General features: G+C 40.0%; 1 protein-coding gene across 3 annotated transcripts in view; it reads right to left on the reverse strand.

The window, feature by feature from the left end:
* ABCA1 (ATP binding cassette subfamily A member 1) overlaps positions 1 to 25,169 on the reverse strand; it is a 117,858-nt gene that overhangs the window by 18,732 nt on the left and 73,957 nt on the right. For all 3 annotated transcript variants that reach the window (XM_087957500.1, XM_087957501.1, XM_087957504.1), the window contains exons 12-33: positions 24,551 to 24,739; positions 23,351 to 23,556; positions 23,084 to 23,260; positions 22,523 to 22,745; positions 21,586 to 21,807; positions 20,721 to 20,925; positions 19,546 to 19,656; positions 18,554 to 18,725; positions 18,326 to 18,457; positions 16,364 to 16,503; positions 15,410 to 15,547; positions 13,735 to 13,955; positions 13,389 to 13,461; positions 11,982 to 12,184; positions 9,971 to 10,019; positions 8,648 to 8,758; positions 6,815 to 6,963; positions 5,544 to 5,668; positions 4,915 to 5,013; positions 4,089 to 4,278; positions 2,189 to 2,283; positions 886 to 918 (exon numbers count right to left, since the gene is read on the reverse strand). In XM_087957500.1, coding sequence (XP_087813626.1) covers positions 886 to 918; positions 2,189 to 2,283; positions 4,089 to 4,278; positions 4,915 to 5,013; positions 5,544 to 5,668; positions 6,815 to 6,963; positions 8,648 to 8,758; positions 9,971 to 10,019; positions 11,982 to 12,184; positions 13,389 to 13,461; positions 13,735 to 13,955; positions 15,410 to 15,547; positions 16,364 to 16,503; positions 18,326 to 18,457; positions 18,554 to 18,725; positions 19,546 to 19,656; positions 20,721 to 20,925; positions 21,586 to 21,807; positions 22,523 to 22,745; positions 23,084 to 23,260; positions 23,351 to 23,556; positions 24,551 to 24,739 — 3,263 coding nt within the window. The remainder of the gene's footprint in view (positions 1 to 885; positions 919 to 2,188; positions 2,284 to 4,088; positions 4,279 to 4,914; positions 5,014 to 5,543; positions 5,669 to 6,814; positions 6,964 to 8,647; positions 8,759 to 9,970; positions 10,020 to 11,981; positions 12,185 to 13,388; positions 13,462 to 13,734; positions 13,956 to 15,409; positions 15,548 to 16,363; positions 16,504 to 18,325; positions 18,458 to 18,553; positions 18,726 to 19,545; positions 19,657 to 20,720; positions 20,926 to 21,585; positions 21,808 to 22,522; positions 22,746 to 23,083; positions 23,261 to 23,350; positions 23,557 to 24,550; positions 24,740 to 25,169) is intronic.

A 25,169-nucleotide genomic window follows, 5' to 3' on the forward strand; every position in this document is an offset into this window, starting at 1 on the left:
TGTAAATGTTTCTTACTCAATGACTTTGTATTTTTGGCAAGATGTACAGCTTTCTAAAGCCTTGTATTGAGCAAGACAATAAAACAAAATATGCTGCAACCTTCAGCAAAGGTATGTGTGTTTGTTTATATGTAACACAGAGGGGGAACCCTGATTATAGATAAATCAGGAGATAGGTCTCTGTCACACATGAACAAAAAGAAAAGCAGCCACATAGATATTTCTCACAGCTACCACACTCTCCTCCTTCATTAAAGTGAGATTCATACAGAACAAATGGTGAACTATGAAATTGCATTTGGGTATTATTCATTTATTGGCCTCACTCTCTCCAATTTGGAATGTCCAACGTAGCAAGTTACAGAATAGCTGCTTATAGTATTATAAGTGTTGATTATAAGTGTTTTAACTGGTTCACATATTTTTTTTTCATTTCTACCCTCAACTTTGCCTCAACAACGTTTCTTACCCATCTACATACAATCAATGGTTTTTAATATATACACAAAATAAATTAAACCAAATGATAATAAACAGGTTTGGGTTTGGCATATTGTATGAACCCAGCTATTTTTGCTTGTAAACTATGGTTTATGGCTCAGAGTTACATATGAGTCTGGACATTACAACTCCTTCAATCGGTTATGGATAAAATAAAACAAATGTAATTGTAATGTGTGAACACTCATTTCATGCATTCTAGTGAGTGACTATCGCCTCTCAAAGTGCAGCTACATCACATTATTGTTTGAGTAAATGACTGGGTAAGGAATGGCCTAAAAATAAAGCCAAACTGGTAAAACCCATAAAAAATAATCGCAAATACGAATAAAGCTCTTAAGATTGGATGACACTCACAAAAGGAGGGGGGGGAAAGATATTTACCTGAACTCATTGACCCATTTCTTACTCTTCAAACTGTGGGTATAAAAACCAAAGAAAAGCTCATTATGTTAGGTCTAAGTCAACCAGTTCCAATATTTATAAGATAGGGAGAAACACATTTCATTTAAAAGCCCTCTCAATAGAAAGGTGAGAGTAACATATAGTGTATCTCTTAAAATAAACCCTTTAATTGTTGTTCACTCTGATAGGGTATAGTGAGAATATTTGAAAGTTCAGGCAGAAAAAGAGCATGTGGATTTTCAACATATTTAGCATGTAGCCATAATGCTTTTGAGATGCAGCAATTGTTAAACTGCCCTTCATTTTATAAATAAGATATAAGTCTGTCATCCACAGCACCCTGGGCTACATGAATAGGTCTGTTCAATTGAGTTTTGATCGGTGTTACTTTCTGAAATCCACCTCAGCAAAACCGCATCAAGTGGATACTGTAAAACAGGCTTTGGAAAACACCAAGATGGATTTGAAAGAATCTAAAGGGATGGTGGGAAATATACCAAAAATGATAATTTTTTTGAAATCATTTCATCAGTTTTTAGAAGAGAAAATGTCACCGTAGAAAAAATGCTGACCTGAGAAAACATGTTGTGTGACAGACTGATATTCCCTGTGTTAAACTTAATTCCAGGAGGAGTCATACCATAGGCTCCTCCTTCACTAGGAAGGGCTGAAGCAATTGTTAGAATAAATATTGATCTTTTAAAAAAAAGAATGTATGAATTGATCGCAACATCTTAAAGCCACAAGGGTCAACCTGCAAGCCACATATGGCCTCACCACCAGCTGGGCTGCCCGCCATAACTGCTGCCTCTCCCCATTGGTTGGCTGTCCAAAAAGCATCAAATTAGCAAGGTGTCATCATTTTCTTGGTGTTCCTTTTCTTGATAGGAAAAGGAATACTCTGTTCACAACCTATCAATCAGTTGGTTGCTTGAATACAGGAAGCTTGCACTACTGCACTTGTGAATGAAGCTGGGCCACATGAAGTGGTTTATTAGATATTTAAGTATGCATCTACCTGGTTACTTGGCAACCAGTGGAGTCATTGAGATAAAAGGGCATCCATGTGCATTAATTCATAACCCTTGTACATAACTGTCAACCACCAAACCAAACCAAACCAAACCAAATTTCACTTAAAAAGCAATTACAAGCATTTTGATAAGACATCAATTTTGCTATGTTCCTCAGAATGGCATCACTGTGTAAACAACAGCTTGATAATCAGAGTAAAAGTTGCTATAAAGGAAGAAGAGTAGCAACAATAAGCAAGATGAAGCACCTTTTCCCAATGATCTGTGCATAAGTCTTCACCAAATAATCAGAAATGTTGCGCCCCGACAGATTCTGCAGAATATCGGTGGTTTTCTGGGTTCTCTGTAGACAGTGCAGGAAGAGAAAAATAGAACACTGAATAAGCTGGGATATGATTGGTCCTCAGCTACCCTTATTGTCATTGATTATAGAAATCAATAATCCAAATCCTCTGTAAAATAATCTACATTTCATCTTCCATCCACACCAGAGGTCATGAAACCTCTGAAATATATTAAATATATTAGCTAACACTAGGTTTTAATTTCAAAATTTCTTTTTTTCCTCTCCATTCTAATACTTTATATTCCAATGATATAAATATAGTAGGCCAGGTGGTTATGGGTTCAGCTCATTATGCCCAAGTGACATCTCTGCTTCGCAAGCTGTACAAGTTAAAGGTTCTGACTGTATCTCTAATGACCTTCATGGGGGTGTAGAACTATTTACAAGCCCCCCTTTCTCCAATTGTCTCTGTTCATCTTGTAAGATTTGGCATAATTGGCTGGCTACTTTTTTAATATCTATTTTATTTTATTTTATTTTAAAAACCATAATTGCAACAATAGAAATGAATGCAAATTAAAAAGGAAAGGAAAAAATTGAAGGTGCGGGAAAATGAATTAGAAAAGAAAATATATAAAGAAATGCCTTTCCCCTTCATCACAGCAAGTGTAAATTTAGTAATTCATCACATCACATCATCAAACGATCTCGTTTCATAACTCATCTTGATCTATAAATAAAGCTTTAAAGCCTCATCATTCTGTCCTGATAAGCAAAAGTCGATTAAGGGTTACCAGAGATAACAACATGTCTATTTTAAACTTGATCAAATAAACCAACTTTAAATCCCTTCCCTTTATTTTTAACAACCTTGATCTTTATCTCTTCAAATAATGTCCCAGAACTTGATTTCTTTTCTTTTTCTTTTTCTTTTTACTTTCTCACAAAATTCTCCAAACATTTAACAGGCCTGTTTTGTTTTGTTTTTGTAACTCCAGTATAGAAAAATTATCCAGGTCACTCTCTTGGTTTGTAATTTGTATATCCCCTTTAATTACTACTTAATTCCACTTGTTTCTTTTGCGTGTCAAGGGTAGCATCTTTTTCCACAGAATTCTTGTAGCTTGTCGCTTTTATATCCACGTTCAGATCAGTTCTCTTCCTTGTAAGGTAAAACTTGTTCCTCGTCCACAACCTCTTTTAAACACAATCTCTTTATAGATGCATTTATTCTTACAATGGGCTCATTGTTTAAAAATATCCTTCGATATTTAGACAAACCCAGGCCCTTCGTCTCCTAGAGCTCTGAACCTGCCAGAGATCAGTGTTTTATGATCTCCTCACAAGGAGCAACTGTCTGGTGCACCTGTGGGTAAGCTCAAGTCCTCTTCTTGTTTGGAAAAGGATTATGAAAAGGTGGTCTAATCACCATTCTTTCCTGGAAGTCTCAATGAAACAATTGAAACAATGCCGTATTATAAGATTCAGAGACAGAGCTTTCTATGGTTGATTCTTCTCCTCTGGAACAACATCATCCCTGAAAACACATGGCCCAGAAACTGGTTTTAAGCAAGCTCCAAAGATCTGGCTGTTCCAGAAAACCTTCACAGGGTTATTTATGAGTCTCTTAGCTGAGGTTGATATCTGCATTAGGAACTATAGTTTTCCCTTTTTAAAAAATGTATTCATTATATGGTTGTGTGCCACCCCAAATAGCCACAGCAGCTTATAAATGGATTACATCAATGAAAAAATTCAGTTATCTACAGTCTATCCATCTACTTCCCTACCTCCTTGCAGGATGTTTTAGCTGCCAAGTATTAGGATTGGAAGAAAGTGTATCTCAAGTGGTAACAACATACCTGGGGAGGAGGTAGACCACCAGCCCCAGCAGGGCACACTGGAAGTATTTTCTTTATATTATTACGACTACATATGCACGATGGGGAAGGATTCTCCATTGTCCAATTGCCTTTCTGGAAGATTTCAATGACATTCTCAGGCACTGGAACTTGGCTCCATTCTTCTTCTCCCACAGAACAAGGAACCTCTCTGTAAAAAAAAAAACCCAGAAGACCAAAAGAAAAGACTTTCATTCAGAAATCTTATACAGAAATCTTAAGAGTTCCACCTTAAAACAAATAAGTAGCAACCTGCGTGGCTACTAAGATTTTATTGAGCTTTGCCCAAGCCGTTCCAGTTATGTTGTTATAAATTATTATGCTAGAATAGACTTGCTCAATTTGGGGCCTTTGGGGCCTGCAGCTACCCAAATTTTCCATCAGGTCAACCACTAGTTTATACCCAGTTAGGATTTCTGACAGTTGCAGTTTCAGTATAAGTTCAGTATACATTCCAGAGCAAGTAATTCTTGTCAGAATTTAAGAACATAAACCACATTCTTGATAGAATTTAACAACATAAACCAAAAAACCACATTAACAGAATTTTAAGAACATAAACCACATTCTTGATAGAATTTAACAACATAAACCAAAAAACTACATTAACAGAATTTTAAGAACATAAACCACATTCTGTAGCTGCAATCTGTATTTCTCCCAGAATTACACAACACACACCGTCATACAAGTAATTGCCAAGAGATCCACAATGAATTTCAAGTGTTCTCTAGTTCTTAACTAGCTTTTGTCATTTTAAAAAGTGCTTTGCTAATATTCCACTTACGGAATGGTGTATCCTTCCATGCAACGGGTCCCAAAACCAGGTTTGCTGAGAAGAGCATTAAAAATCTTTTGAGTAGTGGTATCTTCTGGGGCATCATTGCTGTGGGTGCACCAAAAGGAAACCATCAAGGCTTAAAATTAATTCAAAGGCAGAGGAAACAGAAACAGACGAATAGGAACAATTCAGGAAGATGAAGCTATTTATTTTAAACAAGATTAATGTCCCTTCAAATTAATTCCATGGCCCTTCCATGTTTATTTCTATCTCCATTCAAAATTCCAGTAGGATTTCCCAGAAGAATATGACATGGTGTGTTTATAACCTGGTGTTAAATTGGTCTTGCATTGTTTATCACATCTGATAATCTGTGAGTTTTAGCCTCCACACCATAACGTACTAGGTTACATCAAAGTTTTTTAACTTTGCGTGCACAACCCCAGCCCTGAAACCAAGGCCGAGCCACTGCCCAGGGCATGACCATAATGAGGCCCCAGATGTGCCACCAATGCATCTCAGAAGGCCCTTCAGGCTGCAGAGGTCCCTCCCCACCCACCCGAAGGGGGAGGGGGAACACCAGGCAACGATGATCAGTCGCCTGATTCCTATGACAGCGAGGTTTAATTTTTTACCTGATAAATGTGTACTGCTGACCATACATCCATGGGTGCAATTCTAGGCTGGGATATTTTCCAAAGGGAGGAACAATCAGACTGAAGAGAAGAGCAATGCAAACGAAGATGGCAGGGAGGACAATCTGAAATGAGGCAGATAGGAGGGAAGAGAACGGGCTCACAAAATTCTTCAAGAATAACGGAGAAGCTTTCCACACCATGTTAAAAATTCAGCTCCTATTATTTCCAATATTTAATCAGCAATGTCAAACTGAACTGCAGATTCCTTTGTCATACTGCCATTCAATAGCAAAGGAAGTGAGTCATTCAGGAGAAAAAAGCAAATAATTGCACTATTTTTTGGGTGGGAGGAAAATCCTTCCAAAGAACATGGCCTTCCCCCCACCACATTTCAAATTTCATCCCACATTAAAACGCTTTAAAACTTTGATGTGATATAATTCAGCAGAAAAAAAAAACCAGAAAAGCATTACTCATCCTTCAAAGTAGCATTCTTGTCAATATAGAGTTTAATATATATTGGTACTGGATGGGAAATAAGAATCTGATTTTAACCCCTTATGTGTAAACCACCAGCATTCAAATTTCCCACTGAGAAAACTAAGCCTCCTCCATAAGGAGCTTCTGTGGCTCAGTGGTTCGAGTGCAGTACTGCAAGCTACTTCTGCAGCCAACTGCCTACAATTTGGCAGTTCAGATCCCACCAGGCTCAAGGTTGACTCAGCCTTCCATCCTTCCGAGGTGGGTAAAATGAGGACCCAGATTGTTGGGGGCAATAAGCTGACTCTGTAAACCGCTTATAGAGGGCTATAAAGCACTATAAAGCGGTATGTAAGTCTAAGCGCTATTGCTATTAGTGATCAGTAGTAATTGATTTACTAAGCATGAAAGGAACCAGTTTTTGAAATTCCTGTAGTGGTAGTCCTTGACTTCTGACCATTCATTTAAGGACCATTCAAAGTTAGGCAGTGAAAAAAGCTCACGCTTACAACTGTTGCAGTGTCCCACATGGTCACATGATTGCCATTTGTGCTCTTCCCAGCTGGCTTCTCACAAGTCAAGTCAATGGGGAAGCTAGATATTTTTTTTTAATGACCCCATAATTCATTTAACATCTGCAGCCATTTTGCTTAACAACCGTGGTGTTTTTTTTAAAAAAAAGATCGTGAAATTGGGCATGACTTGGCAATGGAAGTACCAATCCCAATTGTGGTTGTAAATTGAGGACTACCTGTAGAATTGAACCCTTTGGAGGGAACCCAACTCACCTGGGCAAAAATGCCCTTTCTGCTGCGCTTGGCAATAAGCAACCGCTTCCAAAGCAGAGCTACAAACTGTTGCTGGAACAGCTTCCAGCCCTTCACCTGACTGGATCCTTTGCCATCAATTCCACTCAGAAGGTCAGTTTCCCGAGATTCTGCAGGGAAAAGGTTGAGAGTCAATGAAACTTTTATCTATTTCCCTAATCTTCTAAGAAAGAACACCTTGTTTAAGCATCTGCTTGGAGCCTAGAAACCTTTCCTCTCTTATTTAGCATAGGGGAATTGTATGGCTCACTAGACATAACTGCACTACAACACCCCCAAGAGCTCCAGACGGCATGGTCAATATTTAAAAAGAGACTAGGAATTGCAGTTCAGGAACATCAGGTAGGGTAGTTAGAGCTGGTACATTTTCCATCTCTGCAGCAGATAAATTTTCCCTCCAAATGACCTGAAGCAACAGAGAAATTTTGGAACTGGAAGCCATGCTGGAGCTAGAAAAAAAAAACCCTTTCCAAAGGAAATCTAGTGGCTGAAACAGCAGCCTGGCAACGGCATTTCTTTGATGCTAACTATAAAGTTCCAGCGATAAGGCTCGGGGGAACTGACCTTTCCACAATCAGCTACCAATTTCCCTCAGTATTGTTATTGGTTTATTTTGACAAAGGTTGATTCACATGCAGACATGCACATCACTTGATTATTCACTACCACTTTGTAGGCTGCATCAAGTAGGCTTCAAAGCAAATATATCCGTTCATATTCAAGCTTCGAGAAGGTAAGTGGCTGCCTTGGCCAAGCGCGCCTTCTCAGCAATGGGCACAAGACAATGAAAGGCAGAAGGGGGCAGAAAATGGTGAATGCAGGGCAGCCAGAAGGCAGAAATGGGAGGGAGACAGGCAGGGGCAGGGAGATAAAAGTCAAGGCAAGCATGGTTAAGGCAGAAGAAGCCTGAGGTCCTCGCCTAACGAATGCAACGGGGACTACATGGAACTGCCGTTACTAAGTAGTATGGTTACATCATATTTCACCTCGGCTCTGCTTAGCAACAGAAATTCTGGCCCCAATTACTGGTTAGTAACGAAGGACCATCAGTAAATTAACTCTGGTGTCAAACTGGGGTGGCCTCTTGTTTTCCTGGGTCTCAAGTTACATACACTGGGTTTTATGTGCATGCGTGAAGTTCATCCAAATTCTTCCAAACATGAGTGTGTTGGGAGATGATATTCCCAGGGGTGGGGTTCTACCAGTTTGGACTGGCTCAGGTGAACGGGATGTTAAAGTTGCATCTGGTTCGCTCAACCGGTAGTTGAACCAAGCAGCTGGTCCCGCCCATCCTGCCCATCCCCTCCCAGGAGTCTCCATTCGGCCCATTTTCGATGCAGGGAAGCGCAGGGTCTGCGCAGAGGCTCTGGGAGGGGGAAAAATGGGCCTTCCAGAAATACCAGAAGTCCGGAAATGGGTCTGTTTCCAGCTTCTGGGGGGCTTCCAGAGCCCGGAGGCGGCCGTTTTTGCCCTCCCAGAGGCCCGAGGGAAGCCTCCAGGCCCTTGGGAAGGCGAAAAATGGCCGTCCCGGAAGTTCCGGTAGGCCACGCCCACTATAGCCACGCCCACCTAGCAACTGGGCAGCGAGCCAGTTGTTGGGATTTTTGAATCCCACCCCTGGATATTCCCCTGAATTACAACGACCTATCCATAACTTCAAAGTCCTTATTTGAAATATAATCAACAAATCATGCACAGCAAATGAACCTCAGCTTACAGTTGGTCATCAGGTATACGTACAGCATACTTTTAAATCTCATACATGCAGGGAAACATGGAAACTTTCTACTCTACCTGGATCTATGTCAGAATCGTTGGGATCAAAAGCATCGTCCTCTGTGAATGGACGAAGGCAGCTTTGTCGGTCTCCAAAGATTCGGTTTCTTCTAGCAGGTAATGTGCCGTCTGAAAAGAAAAGTTTATTTTCTATCAATATTGAAGTCACGCTGCCCTAACTGTTATATTTGTATGTCCCAAAGGTGCTTTTTTCCCCCAAGAGCCAGCTGGACTTTCTGGTTTTTCTTTGAAGATGTTTCACTTCTCATCCAAGAAGTTTCTTCGGCTCTGACTGGATGGTGACCATCCAGTCAGAGTTGAAGAAGCTTCTTGGATGAGAAGCAAAACGTCTTCAAAGAAAAACAAAGAAAGTCTAGTTGCCTCTTGAAAAAAGCAACAACTGTGACCTGGATGACTGAGAATCTTCATAGACATTACACTTCTATGTTTTCTTCCCTGTTTTCCTTTTATTTTTAAGAGTTTTGCCCAGCCAGGAATTTCCCAGAAAAGAAATAAAAGTTGCTTCAAGGAAGCGACACTTCTATCCCAGGGCAATGGGATAGAAGCACATGTGGATGCAGGTTTGGTTCTGAACTGGGCATCCAAAGGCCGATCTCATCAACATTTGTTGAGTGATTTCATTTCATGGTTCTTTGATTCTAGGGCTTGTACATCTTCTCAGCAGACTCGCAGATGGTACCAGCTTTTAGCACACGTCAAAATATTTTCATACGGAAGCTGTAATATTTGAAAGATGCTGACAGATATATCAATCCCATTCACATTATGAATCACCTTATTACTGACAGATCTTTCTGGAAATCCCCATTGCTGGCATAAACCTTTCTTGCTCCATAAGTTTCAAATACAATAGCTAGTCATTAAGGGCTACCACATGAAAAGAACATTTAATGTACGTACAACAGTAGAGATTTTAGGGCAGCATGTTATATTAATAATATTGTTTATTGTTATAATTATTTTTAAGGAGAAGTCAGTTTATTTCTTCCTTTTACAATGTCATGCAGCTGCATTTACATAATTCCAAGATACGTTTTTTAAAAAAGGAATATAAAAAATAATTTAAAAATCCATCACCTAAATAAAATTAGGCACTATACATGTGAAAAGTTATTATAAATAAACGATATACCAGATTATAATCTATTGTTATTAAGGTAAATCATAAAAACCAGCCAACCAAGTAATACAATTGTGGTTTCTCTTCTGAAATTTCATTAACTTTTTTCTAATGTGGCAATTGAACAAGTTTTACTAATCCACAACTCAGTTGTTATATTATCTAAAGTTTTCCAGTTTTGCACAATTATTGCTGTTTACCTGAAGTCTCTGCATCCACACCCTTATCTTCTGCCACCTTGAGAAAAATCTGAAAGACAAAAGAGATGGCTTTAATCTATGCTGCTTTATGCTAAGTTACCTTGCAGGATCTATCTTAGAAGCTCTACAGCATAGCAATAGCAATAGACTTATATACCGCTTCTCAGTGCTTTACAGCCCTCTCTAAAGTGGTTTACAGAGTCAGCATATTTCCCCCAATAATCTGGGTCCTCATTTTACTGGCCTCAGAAGGATGGAAGTCTGAGTCAACCTTGAGCCTGGTGAGATTTGAACTGCCAAACTGCTGGCGGCTGGTGATCAGCAGAAGTAGCCTGCAGTACTGCATTCTAACCACTGCCCCACCATGGCTCTAAGTATATTTCTATATAAGATGTTCCAGTTTGGTGTTGTGGTGAAGGTACTGGACGAGCAACTGGCAGATTATGAGTTCTAATCCCACTTTAAGTATGAAAGCCAGCAGGACAATTATAGGCCAGTCACTCATTCTCAGTCTAATCTACCTCACAGGGTTGTTGTTTTGGGAGAAATTGGAAGTGGGAGCATTATTTAACAGCAGTTAAATAATGGCGATTTTGGCAATTTTAACACATGTGAAGTTCAATTCCCAGAATTCCTCCATTGAAGTTGAAGTCTGTCCATCTTAAAGTTGCGAAAGCTGGAAGGAAAGATTAGTTTTTTGCCAACCTCACAGATGGCAGTTCTGATTAGGCCTGTACCGCCATGCATGGATGCCCTGATAAGTAGTGTAAGTAAAATCCAGAGGCAGAACTGCTCTTAGCATAGCCCACAGTAACATCCGTGGAGATGAAGTTCCTACCCTCATGTGGAGATATTCCCTGACCGCAGCTCATAGAATTGGAGAATTAAATCCATGAATAGCACACAGTTCTTATGTTTGTATTTATTACTATTTATTTCTATTACTTTTCCCCCCACGAGAAAAGCCAAAACACAGTTTTGCAACACTGCGATTCATTTTATGAGAATGGGCGTTGGTATGTTTTGGAAGCATACCCCTCTACCAAATTCAAGAAGGCTATTATTATTGGGCCAGGGGACCTGAGGGGCTGTCTCTTCCCAATTACATTGATCCATCCCACTTAGTTAAGCAGGAAAGGACATGCTGCTTGCCGCATATCCCATTGGTCAAAGAATGTTGACTGGCGGGATTCCTGCTTTTGCCCTTTGGGACATCTGACCTTCAGAGTTGAGGCAAACCTCCACTCTGTTGATCCTCTGGAAGAGTACCAAGACCTGGCTTTGCTAATTACCATGGGGTGTGTTGCCACGCTGGCGATGGCTGGTGACTTGAGGCCACTGTCTCTGCCTTATTGAATTTTTTTTATCTTTCTGAATTTTTTAATTCTGGTTTTCACGGTTAACTGGTAAATTTTAACTTTCTTCTTAACTTGGTTTTTTTTTTTTTTAATCTGAGCTCTTCCTCATATTGATGTATTTATGTTGTTCTAAACCAGGGGTGTCAAACTCAAGGCCTTGTGGGCTGGATCTGGTCCACAGGTTGCTTAAATCTGGCCCCCGGGACCGGCCTGGAAATAGCAAAGGACTGGACCGTGGTGCCTCTGGCAGCCAAAATGGGGCATCTGAGGGCTGCGTGCGGCCCTCCGCACTCCATTTTCAGCCTGGACGGTCTCCTGATGCACCCTGCCAGGCAAAATGGGGCATGGGGGAGCCACGTGCAGCCCCTCATGCCCCATTTTGGCTGGCAGGGTGCTGCAGGAGGCATCTGTTCCGTCTTTACCCCCCACCCCGGCTGGTCCGCAGAGAAGAACTACAATGCTGATCCAGCCCTTGAAGAAATCTAGTTTGAAACCCTTGTTCTAAACCATCCAGAGTCCCTTAGGTGAGGTTGGCAGTGTAGGGATTTAATAATAAAAATAAGTAATAAATAAATAAATATATCTATCTCAGCCACACCTCACCGGGAGCAAACCAAGCTAGGGACAATTTCAGAATAGCTGCTATCACATACCTCTTCCAAGGTAGTCTCAGAAATGCCATAGCTGGAAATTCCCAGGTCAGAGAGGCGGTCATCAATCTCATGAAAGAGCTCCACAAAAGCTCCTTCTCGGGCAGCTTCATAGGGCAAAACATAACTTAACTCGTGGCCAATGTCTTCCACCAGCTTTGCTTCTGAGACGTGCTTCATAATCAGATTAGAAATTGCAGATACATCTAGAAGAACACAATGAGTCATCAAATTTGCTGCTGTTGCGTTATGCTGTACCAACTGAGTATTATCTTCGTATCAGATATTGCTAATCATTAAAATGCTTATCTTGGGGAGTGGAACCAATATAAGATAACAACAACTTATTCATTGCACAATAATAGAGAGAAGGAGGGAGGAGATTTTTGAAGTATTTCTAGCAGGACTATCAGATTCTGTCACAGCCTAGTTCCCTATGCCATCCGTCTGGTAAACTCATAAGATTCGTTTTTCTTGCCATGCACATCCTAACTAGACTTGTTGTTTCTCCATGTCATCTAATATATATGGGTATATGCATAATTTCTAATTTATTTATTTAGTCATGTTTATGTAGTGTACATTGGAGGTGGAGATCCTTTGAGAGCTGTATGCAACAAAATTTCATTTTAATGTATGCCAATTATTCTATTCTACTCTACTCTATTCTATTCTATTCTATTCTATTCTATTCTATTCTATTCTATTCTATTCTATTCTATTCTATTCTATTCTATTCTATTCTATTCTATTCTTCTCTACTCTACTCTACTCTACTCTATTCTACTCTATTCTTACCCAACTCTTGGATGCCCCAGAGATTGTTACTTCATTCTCTATAATTGAATGGGTTGGATGCGATAATGGAACATACAGTTTAAGGATGAATGACGGACAAAATTTCATTTTAATGTATGCCAATTAGTGTATATTCAAAATGACAATAAAATTATTCTAAATCTAATGATTGAATTCACAATAGAAAATTAGACACACTTTGACTTCCATGAATAGAAGGGCTTCATCTGTCCATGGAAAGATTATCAAGAAACAGAGAAAGTTCACTTGGGCCACAAGGGTAGCGGGTGCTACCTACGTTCTTCCCAGATCTATTCTAAGGGGAGAGGCCCTCTTTAAAAGAGCAGGTGTTACAGGATGTAGGAGGAGAGGAGAATCTTGCCACCACATTAACCAGCAACAAAAGCCCATCAAGGAGTGGCAACTGCCAGAAGCCAAGCCTACATTTTTAACTCGCCTTGCTTAAATTAATAGTTTATCAATGCTGCAGACTTTGGATTTTTTTTTCAATGCCAAGAAAATTAATATCAACATTCTATCACACTGGGGATTAAGAACTCCCCATCTAGCCAAACAAAGTGCAGACGTTCAGTATGCAAGAAACAACCTTACCTATTGTCGGGGTGTCACTTTCATGATCACTCCCAAGGCCCGCATCAGAGCTACTCTGCGAAACGCTGTCATCCTAGTTAAAGAAGAAAAAGTAATGGAAAAATCTTTTAGCCCAAGAAGATCAAGAGGGAATATATTTTAAGAACTCTGCAACTCTAACACAAGAGCAACCAAGGCAGGCATTGAAATCAAACCAATCAGAAATCAGAATATTGCTATGTCTTTAGACTGTCCCATTGTGCTCCTGAATATTTTGTATGATTACACACCCCAAGAAAGAAGTTATTATACTTCCGAAGCCCCATCTATTTAGATTGTTTTAGCCCATACTGGCAACAGCTCCTACCTTTTTCAGGTAAGATATTGTGCTGCTGCTGTTTCTACAGGAGCTGAGTGAGGAATCCACATCCTTCTTGACTAAGGTCAGGTAGTATCCTGTGCCCAGCTGGTTCTTCAGGAATAAAGAAGAGCCAACGCAACAAAGTTTGCCATTAGATATGATGGCAATTCGGTCTCCAAGGATGTCTGCCTCATCCATGTGGTGGGTGGAGAGAATGATAGTGCGACCTACAATTCAAAGGAAACATACAACTATTAGGGAAGCTTAGAGATCATGTGATTTCTGTTTTCCTTACAAAGAACAAAGCTAGGGGACAGTAAATGAACACCAGGAAAATAGGAACAAATTAACTTTCCCACACAATCGTGGTGGTCCCATGCTTATCCAAAGAGCCTTGCAGATGTTCTCACAAAAGCCATAGCAAGAAGATATAGAAGATCAAGACCTGCCATTCGAGCTGGCTGAAATCTGATGTCAATGTTATTATTGCCCATTGATTAAAGCATAGGAATGTTGTCAGTAGCATCAAGTTCTTTCTCCTATGCACAACTTTACAAATAACTGAAGGTTCAACTGGAGGACCACAGCCTATTCAAACACTACCTCATGAGGAACATCCATAGCTCAGTGGAAGAGAACACCTGTAGCACTGCAGAAAGCCCCACTTTCAAATCTTAGCTGCTCTAGTTTAAAAGATTGCAGATTGTTGGGCTGGGAGACATCTTAACTTGAAACATCAGAAAAGTAATAGTGATTGATTTTTCCGACCAAAATGTTAGCAAGACTAAAGAGGTTTCATCTAGAAGATCTTGGAGAACCATCTTTGACTTAGGTCTGCCCAATCTTCTGAGCCTTGGTGGTGCAGTGCAATACTGCAGGCTACTTCTGCTGACTGCCAGCTGCCTGCAATTTGGCAGTTCAGATCTCACCAGGCTCAAGGTTGACTCAGCCTTCCATCTTTCCGTGGAGGGTAAAATGAGGACCCACTTTGTTGGGGGCAATAGGCTGACTCTGTAAACTGCTTAGAGAGGGCTGTAAAGCACTGTGAAGCAGTATATTAAATCTAAGTGCTGTTGCTATTGCTATTGCTATTCTGCACAGAAATCTTTGGCAATCATTCCTTGAGAGTTCATCTAGAGCAGTGATAGTCAACCTGGTCCCTACCGCCCACTAGTGGGTGTTCCAGCTTTCATGGTGGGCAGTAGGGGTTTTGTCCCCTACTTTATAAATCATCATTACTGTGGAACCGGTGGGCAGTTAGAGAAAACTTTACTACTAACAGAGATACAAAAGTGGGCGTTAGGTATAAAAAGGTTGACTAGCCCTGAACTACAGTTACATTAAGTGGAATATTGAATAAAATTAGTGATCTTCTTAATGCATATAATTAGGTGTTTCATTTTTGCACACAAAGAAGGGAAATAAAAATACACAACATAGATTTAAATTGTATAGAATCAGATCACTGTCTGAGCAAGCTTAATACTGTATACATTAGCCAGCAATTGCTTTCTGGGGTTTCAGAGTGGACTCTTTCCTAGCTCAAACTGGAGGTAACAGAAATTGAAGCCTCCTACAGACTCTGCCACTAAACCTCTTCTCTTTTCTATCTAAAAAAATTGCTTCTGACAAATGACCATAAGCATCCAAAATTTCACTGATCCGCAAGACTAAAGAATACCTTGTCGATATTTCAAGAGCAACTCCCAGATTCCTCTTCGGGAGTATGGATCCACTCCAGCTGTTGGCTCATCAAGAATGACAACTTTAGAACCACCTACAAAGGCCAGGGCTATTGAAAGTTTTCTCTGCATGCCACCTAGGAGACAAATTTGGACAGATTTAGGCTCTCTGGGGATACTTTAATGTTTTAACGTTTTTATATTCTCATAACGATTCTTTTATATGTGTGTGATTTCATCTGGTTGTTGTACGCCATTTTTCATGAGATGGGTGGCCATGTAAATTTGATTAATAAATAAATATGAAGAACTAACCATTATGCAAATATATCCCAATAGGGAATATTGTGAATATATCCCAATAGGGAAGCAAGTGGGCAGGCATGTTATGACTGAAATAGTCTTTCCCAATTAAATATCCTTCAGATGAGCTATATCACCAGTAATTATTATGTAATTTGAGGAAGGACACATCCACGCCTTTAGGAGACTAATTTAAGAAAAATACTTCCAGACTAGACACCATTGGATTTTTCTTGCCATTCTATAGCAATGATTTCTCAAATATGGATGGGTCATTTTGAAATGAGAGCTTGGTTTTCTTTTTCTTTAATTCACTAAATTCCTTAAGGAAGATCCTGTAAATTCACAGGATGTACAGGAGAAGAGCAATTTTCTGAATGTTTCTGACCATCCAGAAGGAATCTTCATGTTTTCTGCTCAACTGACACCACCCTCCATGCTTTTTTCTTCCCATTTTCTTCTCCATCTACCACCCACAATTAAACAGAATGTGGTGTACAAAGATGTACAACATCTCTTAAGAGTTTGAAAGTCCCCTTGTAGCTTACAAAAGAAGAACAATGATTTATCAGCCCAGAGAACTCTCAACATCTTATATTCTACAGGGATGTAGATAAGCAACACTAAATAACTGAATAATAGCAATTTACCAGAGAGTTGGCTTGTCTTAGATTTGAGTTTGTGAGGCAAGCCAACATCCATAGCCATTTGTTCCATTTCCTTTCTCACCAACTTTTTCGACAGCCCCTTCAGGCGTGCGTAAAACCAAATGTGTTCTTCCACTGTCAGCCTGGGCAAAAGGGAGAAACGGGTGAGAAAAAAGACATTATATACAGTATGTGTTGTTTAGTTCTGTTAATCTATTTTGAAAATTGAGGCTATGCCTACCATAGGCCATTTTCCCAGTTATACTTTTGACACCCAGCCATAGTTGACATGATATAAAATCTGATGTCTAGGTGTTTTAAAACAGCCTATAAGTGGGGGAAATTAAAAGGCCATCTATACACAGATCAAAGAAGGTTTCTTGCAGCTTATCAGACCATTTATTATCTATCCCAATATTTCCTAATCAATCGTCTCACAGACAGATGCTTTTCTTCCTTGACTGCAGCTTCTAGAAGACCAATCAACTTGGGTACAATAAGAATATCCCAATGGCGATAATGGAGCCTTAGGAGGCCATGGTTGTTTTATTTATTCATTAGATTTCAAGAGAGAGAGAGAGAGGGAGGGAGGGAGGGAGGGAGAGGGAGGGAGGGAGAGACAGAGAGAGACTCTCTGACTGGCCCAGAGTCACCCAGTTGGCTTTCATGTCCAAGGAAGAACGAGAATAGTCTCCTCCCATCCCCTGTTCTCTTCTCTCTTATACAAAGTTTTAAGCACAATCCAAATATGTATAGGAAGCACGACTGAAGGGTTACAGGGCAGAAAGCCATTTTAAGAAAACTATATCACTTGAGGTGAACGCTCACAACTTCTGAGCATCTGGAGGAGTCAGAGCTTCTGAAGAAAGTTGCTAACAATCTCATTTAGTTACACAGTCAGCAAATGAAAACAAAAGAGCTCTATCTTGTAAATATAAATGAGTTCTTGCACAAAACTCTCTTTGCCAAGGGGAAAAAAATCATTATTCCTCCCTTTCACTTACCATACTTCCGTGGGCAGTAAATCTATTTACAGCAGATAGGGCTGACACACACACACACAACACACACACACACGCCAAATTAAGGCTGATCAATGCTTTAATCCTGCCTGCTAATATTCCCTACAAGCAGATACATCTAATCATCCATGGATGGTGATATGAGATAATTGTGTAATATACAGCATGAATCATGGTTGGAGAATTGTTCCTCTCAAAATGAATTAGGGGTTGAAGCCACTGCTTAGCCTAGCCCTTTATCTTCTTGGTTTCCTCCAAAGGTTCCAAGCACTGGTATTTGCGGAAAACAATTAATGTACTACAGATGAAAACCACCCATGATTTATTGCCTGGACCCAGTTCCAGGAACAGTCAATAAAAATAATCTACATGCATCAGAAAGCCTTTATTTGCTTTATTTATTGTTTCACAACACAGTACACAACTGGTCTCTTTGAAAAAACAAATGTAATTCTGGTATGTTTTCTATTTAGTGCTGTTCCTACATAAATATTCCATTATGTTTTTTCTCAAGCATCTCAAGAATTTGAGAACATTTTTGAAGCAAAATAATACATCCTACAGAACATGAACTTGGTGGACTAGCTAACATTAACACAGATGCTATTCATAGAGCAGTAGCACGTAGACAACCCCATAGTGCTTCACAGCACTCTTGGAGTGGTTTACAGTGTCAGCCTATTGCCCCCAACAATCTGGGTCCTCATTTTACTGACCTTATAAGGATGGAAGGCTGAGTCAACCTCGAGCCCGTCAGGATCGAATTGTAGACTGTGAGCAGAGTTAGCCTGCAATATGGCGTTCCAACCCCTGTGCCACCAGACATATTGGCAAATGTATACTCTCTCCCCACCACCATCTCCCATCATAACCCTATGCATTTTCCTAACGAGGAAATAAATGAGTAGCTATACAAGGGAACTGTGATTGTAATGTGACTCACTCATCAAACAAGACATTGTGTTGAGGACAAACACCCAGATTCTTCCGGATAGTGTTGAGTTCAGAACGGATATCTTTACCCAGGATGAAGGCTGTGCCTGAGGTTGGGGGGAATAAGCCAGTCAAAATGGACCTAAACATAATAGAGAAGGAGTTAGTTTTCAACATGATAGAGTCAACTATGTATCAAGATGTCATTTCTTCTTCTTTAACAAAATTTCCCTCTTACATTGTGGTAGTTTTTCCTGCTCCATTGTGCCCCAAGAAGGAGGTAATTTGCCCTTCATAGAAATTCAGTGTAAGTCCATCTACAGCCAGCTTCTTGCCATCATGGTAAACTTTCACTAAGTTCTTAATGGAGACTCCAAGGGGAAGATGGCTTGGCTCTTCTTCCATACAAACTATAAAAAGAGAAAGGAAATCCAATTAAGCAGGCAATCAGATTTTTATTGGTATTGTGTGCAGTCTTTTTGAACAGTAATGTAGGTAGCGAAAATAATGGAGATGACAGGGCACATTGGGATATGATGTAGATGTGGTCACTTTATGAATCCCAGGGAATATGACTGTTGGCAATCTAACTGATCCCAAATAGAACTATGAAATGTCAGAAGACTTCTATTAAAAAAATCTGGGAAGAATTATCTGACCTAGGTTTAATGCTGCTGTTTCTGAACAGGCCTTGGTTAGGTTTGTTTTGGCACCAACGCTGCAGCTTAAGATCCAGTCATGTTTTTGCAAGATTAGTTCATGTTCCATCTGATCCAATCTTTCTGAATTGCAAGAAATCCCAACATTACTCCTTAACTACCCCACTTCCTGAGAAAAATCCTCCATGTCTCATATCATGACAGCATCACTAATGAAAAGGTACTGCAAAGATTAGTTTTAGAACACCTATCGAGAACTGTGAATAAACATCGAATGTTGGCCATATCTTATGTATGCCTAAGGACCAGCATCCAAAAATTGCACTATGTTGGATACCTCCTGGAGGACAGAAGAAACAAGATGAGCCTCAAAAAAACCTGGCGCCAAACATTAAAGGTAGATCTTAAGATCATTCATGTCCCTTGGAACGATGCCAAAGATGATGTGAGTGATCAAAACTGCTAGAAAACACTTGCTGCCCAATGTGCTCTGTATGATGATGATGATGATGATGATGATGACCCCGCCTCCTTTCAGCAAGCATCTTAAGATTGCAAATGAGTCACTTACTTTCTGATGATCCTGCAGCATGAGAAGGGAGCCACTGTCCCCCAGATTCCTCACCAAACCAATAGGATTTCATAAAGGGGAAGTACCAAGGTCTGGGAATGCCATATTGACCTAAACAGAATGCATTTTTTTTTTCATGAAACAAAAGAATCGATCACAGCATTTGAGATATGAAAAGATGCTTTCCAAATGGCTGGAGGAGGCTTGTTTTACCCACATTCTAGAACTAGAACACAGGTTCTAGCCACATCAACCTATTTGATTTGGGAAGCGCCACATATATGACTTAACACTAAGTACTAAAACTGATTGAAACAAATTCTAGGTTCTTTCCATTTGTAAATCACACATACAAATGCATTCTTTTAACCGGCATACACATGGGTTTTGATTGCCTCCTAGAATTTCTACTTGTAGCCCTGTAGTTCCATTTTCTTTAACTTTATTTCTATTTATTAAAGTGCAGACTGGATGATGTAAGTGGGATTCTTTGTATCTCTACAGTAAGATCAATTCAGAAAGACTCTGAATGCTTGTAGTTATTTTTTCTAGAAATATATCCAGCAGGCAACATTGAAAGCAGTATATAACATTGGCATGCAAGTATCCTCCAAAAATGATTTGCTTCACTGAGCTGAACTGTTAAAATATCTTCTCATTTGAGAAATCTGCTTGCAAGTTTAGCACCTCTGGTTTTGCACATACAACTCTGAGTAACTTAATCACACAATTCGGGGGTTATGTATATAGGAAAACAGACTTTCCATATGAAGGGATTGTTCCTGTCTGGTTTTCTCCACAGTTTGGAAGCATTTATGCAACTGAACCAATTAGTCTGGATTTTTGCTGCTTCTCTAGAGGAAATGCTATGAAGCCAGTATTGCCGAAAGGGCACTTCTCATTATGAGAATTCTCTTCTGATCAGTGTTCCTTAGATCAACCCTCCCATCCACACTTCCTGAAAGATTTTTCTGCTTTCTCCCCTGCAGAGGAGCAGCTATCCTCCCATCCTCCACAGGGCAGTGGCTTTCACTGGGGCAATGGTTTTATTGAGTGAAGAAGATAGGGCTATAGAAACTATCAGGGGAGGAGGAGGAGGAGGAGAAGAAGGAGAAGGAGAAGGAGAAGAAAAGAGAAAGAGGAGGAAAAGGATCAGGAGAAGGAGGATTACCTACCTGGAAAAACAGATTCAATGTACCAAGTCATAAGGCCATACAACAAGCTATCCAGCACCATCATGAACACAGAAAGGGTCAAGCTGAAGTTGTCTTTTTCCACAGGCGTTTCAAAGAAACTGTCCCACTGCAATCCAATCCCCTGTTCTTCAAACAGGGAAAGATACTCGCAGCCATATCCAAAGGCAACAGAAGAAAGTAGGCTCTGGTGAAGAAGGACCACCAATTAATACTCCTATTACATTTACGATTTACATTTTTTAATGTTAGGAAAGCCAACGGGTCAGATTAGACCAGCCGCTGTTATATACACTAAGTAAAAGGGACCCAAAGTTAAAAATGATGCAGACTGGTACTTCAATCACTGCCCATGGTTGATTTAAAGTATATATGCCCAGTGGTGATAATCATTCAACAGAAACACAACTCTTTGTATCTTTGCCCCAATTATGTCTCCTTGCTCCTGAAGATGATGGGAAGGTTTCATAGAAAAATGCTTTCCGTGCAAAGGGAAGTAAATATTACGACTACCATTTCCAGTCAGAGATCAGCAAAATAGATTAAAGTACATTGGGAAGCCGTGTAATTTGGTGGTTCTGAAAGCTTTACAAAGAGTTGAAATGTAACTTGGATTTTGTTACACATTAGTCATGGATTAAAGGAACCGGTGTAAAAAAAAAATACTCAGAAAAATCTCTTCAATTACGGCCCTCCCGGCTTTCCAGAAGCACATGGTTAAAATTTTCCATCTGAGTTGCAGAAATGGGAATCATTGTACTAAGCATCTTAAAAATATCAGACTCTGGAAAATCTCTTTTGCTTAACCCACAACAAAAAGATCTGCCTGCTTACTGTCAATACTCACTGTAAATATTCTGACAGGGAAACCGATATAGTCCTGCCAGGCTTCACATAAGACGTAAGGCAAATAAAGAATAAAATAGATAATTCCTCCACAGGCAGCTGCTATGTTGGCCCTGGAGAAGAAGGTGCTGATGAGGAAGCACTGTGAGATGGTTACTACACCAAAGAGAGACAGGAAGACGAATATCATGCTGGGGTCACTGTAGGGGAACAAGTTTCCTTTCTGGATAAAAAAGAAGAGAAAGAGGAAATAAGTTTGTGTTGCACCAAACGCAGTACTGTTAAAAAAAATACAACTACTACAAATGACTTCAGAGTTTTGTCGAGGATATTTTCAACATCCAAGTTCAGTTTTTCCTCCCAGGTAAGAGGTGAAGAAGAGTAGTAACCTTACACCAATGCATATTCTTCTACAGACATGCTAGATGTCTACACCAATCTGTTACTGGCTATCTTTTTTATCGCCATTTTTCAAGAATTCAAAGAAATATTTTTGTGGCATCCAACTTTGTGAAGCATGCTTGAGCAAAGGCTGGGATCACACACTACACTGGGCCATAATATGGTCTGGTTGGTTCTGATGTGTGAAATATGTGGATTCAGCTAAAGTTTTAGCCAAGGCCAATCCTTACTATCAATGACTGGAAAATTCTGGGAGCTGAAGTCCATGCTTCTTCGTGTTCCCAAGGTTGAGAGACACTGATATTGAGGAAATAGATTCATATTCTACATCAGACTTTCAGGCCGGCACTTTCTAGATAGCTCGGCCTATTCCCATAATCTTTAACCATAATTGTCCTGTGCCAACTGAGAATTAGATTAGCTGGCTGTCTACTGTATTCTGAGGTGCAACTTTGGGGAAGAGTTCTTAATATATTTTTTAACTGCAACATTAATCTATCAAGAAAAGAGAGGGGGGAAAGAGAAGCCAGTCTCACCTTTAGTATGCATGTCAGCAGCCCTGCGCTCATGAGAATAGGGATTAAGCTACTAATGAACCAGCTAAGCCAGAGGACGCCATTTTTGAGGCCCATGATCTTCATTGTCTCTTTCAGCCGAGCTTCCTTCTCATACACGATCCCCTTGATGATCACCGCTACTGAGTAGATCCACGCCAAAGTCATGAAAAGAGGCATTGACCGGCTCAGGATGCGCAAGAATCTAGAAAGGGAGCAGCAGGCAAACAAAGGTTTGGGAGGATATTTTCAGAGGCAGCTGCTATTGTTTCTAAAGACTCTTGGACCCAGGGAATTAAAAACTATGCTAGGAAGCATCCTTGTCACCATCTTGAAGATACCCCCTCCCTTTGAGATTGGTAAAGGAGGCTTCTTACAGCTTCTTACTCTCAGAGGACTGTACTAGGGACTTTTTAAAGCAAAAATCCTAATTATATCCTCCAGCTAAGATAAGGTATCATTTTAAATTTGTCACAATATGGCTGATTGTCTATTAAGGGGGAGCCAGAAACATCAACAGGGCATTCATTTAATAAGTCTTACATGTCGTCCACATAACATGGATAAGGTATCTGCTGAACATAGACACCAGTTTTCTTCTCGGAGCCTGTCAAAGTCCGGATGATGGCTTGCTCTATTACATCCTGCAAGTAGGTGAAGCCTCCCCAAATGTAGCGCATGTCATCAAAGGGATCAGCTCGGGGACCCGAGTCCCAAAATCTGCAAAAACAGGTAAGAACAATTTACTGATTATAAATTAAAGTTCTCAAGTCTAAGACTGTAGTCAGAATCTTAACAAAGGATGCTCACTTGTCCTTAATTTTGTTGGTCCTTTCCACGCTGTCGATATCCATCCGTATCTTATATTTGACATGATGGGGCAAATCCACACTCTTTGGATCAATTTCAGGGAAAATTATGCCAGCCCAGAATCGTCTCTGGTCCAGCAGTTTCATGGATTTGCTAACAAGCCACCCTTCATCAGGCACAGCTTCCAACTTGTTCAAATTGACGCACTAAAATGGCAACAAAGGGTTGAGTTAGAAGCTTTTGTTTGGGGGGAGGGAGGGAGGGAATGGAAAACTAAAATGTCATTTTTTGCCTAGGAAGTTATTTTTCAAACTTTGATTCAGGGTGAATCTTTGTTTATTTTGCTGTATATCATAGTTTGTGGTGCTTAAAGAGCCTTCATTAAGAGCATGTCTCTAGAACCAAGCCTGTTCTTATCTCACTAGTCAAAAGTCCTATCTGACTTCTCACAACTTAATTTGAAGAGTAGGAAACTTTCCAGACATTTCAGACTGCAGTTTCTAAAATATTAAGACAAAATGATCAATGGTTAGAGATAATCAAAGCTGGAATCAAAAACTTATAAGGAACCAGGTTGTCTAACCTATTGTCAACAATTGTGACAATAGGTTAGTGCCTTTCATATACATCACATTTCCTACACAAAACAAAACAAAGAATTTCAGGGATCTGGTTTGGGTCCCTTGAACAATTGATGTGACAGATCACTGATGGGTCACTATTTTCCCTTTAGGAGCCTTAATCTCTCTGTGAGGGTCAGATAAGTAATAATGAAAGAGAATGTTAATAGCTCAGGGTTGAAATAAGGGACCCTTGGTGCTCTCTGAGCTTGGTTGTTTCTACGCAGACATTTCATTACCCAAACTATCAGTACTAGCATTACCTAGTTTGATTGTAATTGTCTGTAAAAAAAACAAAACACAACCAAGCTCAGAGAGGACCAAGGACCCCTCACAGATAAATAAGGATCACAGATAACTTCCAGGCTAACGGGGGGAAAAACAACAACCTCAAAACAAAAATAACTCCAAAACTCAACTGCCACCATAATCCCTAATTCAAAAATTCGTTCTACATATCTTTGGAAAGAGGTTCCCTTCCTTTCTTCTTCTACAAATCACTTTTAACTTTGGAATCAATCATCCTAACAACACACAGAAAATAAAATAAATAATCCCCCATCAAGCATAGGAGACTCACTTCCATAAAATGGGAAATAGTCATAATGGTTTGATCGGCTTCATTGAACGCATCCCTCCAGGTGTAAATAGAGCTATTCACCGGACCAACATCCTCAGGGTGTTTTGCCAGGAATTGGGCAATCTCCTCCCTGGTCCATCTTGAACCAACCATGTGTTGGTTCCAAAGCTGCTCACTCTTCAGCAAAACCTACAGTAACCAAAAGAGCAAAAGGCTTTAGTTAAACTCGCCCTGAAAAAAGGGGAAAGGGAGGGGGGGAGAAGAGCTATTGTCATTCATTCATTCATTCATTCATTCATTCATTCATTCATTCATTCATTCATTCCACTTGAAAGTGCAGCTTGTTGTTAAAGAATAGGGAATCCAAACTTCTGTAAGCTATGATATAGCAGTTTGCTATATAAGAAGAAAACAAGGAAATTGCTATTTCTATCAATGTTTATCAATAACTTGGAACAGATGTTCACAGCAACCTTCCCCAAGGTACTAAAAGCTTTTGGGCAATGTGATTCCAGGGAACGGAGGCAGGGAATGATGGGGATATTACACTCCAATAATTTTGCCAGATAGAGAGAAGGCTGTTGGCATGCAGAAGCCCAATAGAAATGTTCATTTCTTT

Source organism: Notechis scutatus, chromosome 2, assembly GCF_049901735.1.
Source record: "Notechis scutatus isolate UNSWTSFEM ecotype Mainland chromosome 2, rNotScu1.2, whole genome shotgun sequence".
Taxonomy (NCBI): domain Eukaryota; kingdom Metazoa; phylum Chordata; class Lepidosauria; order Squamata; family Elapidae; genus Notechis; species Notechis scutatus.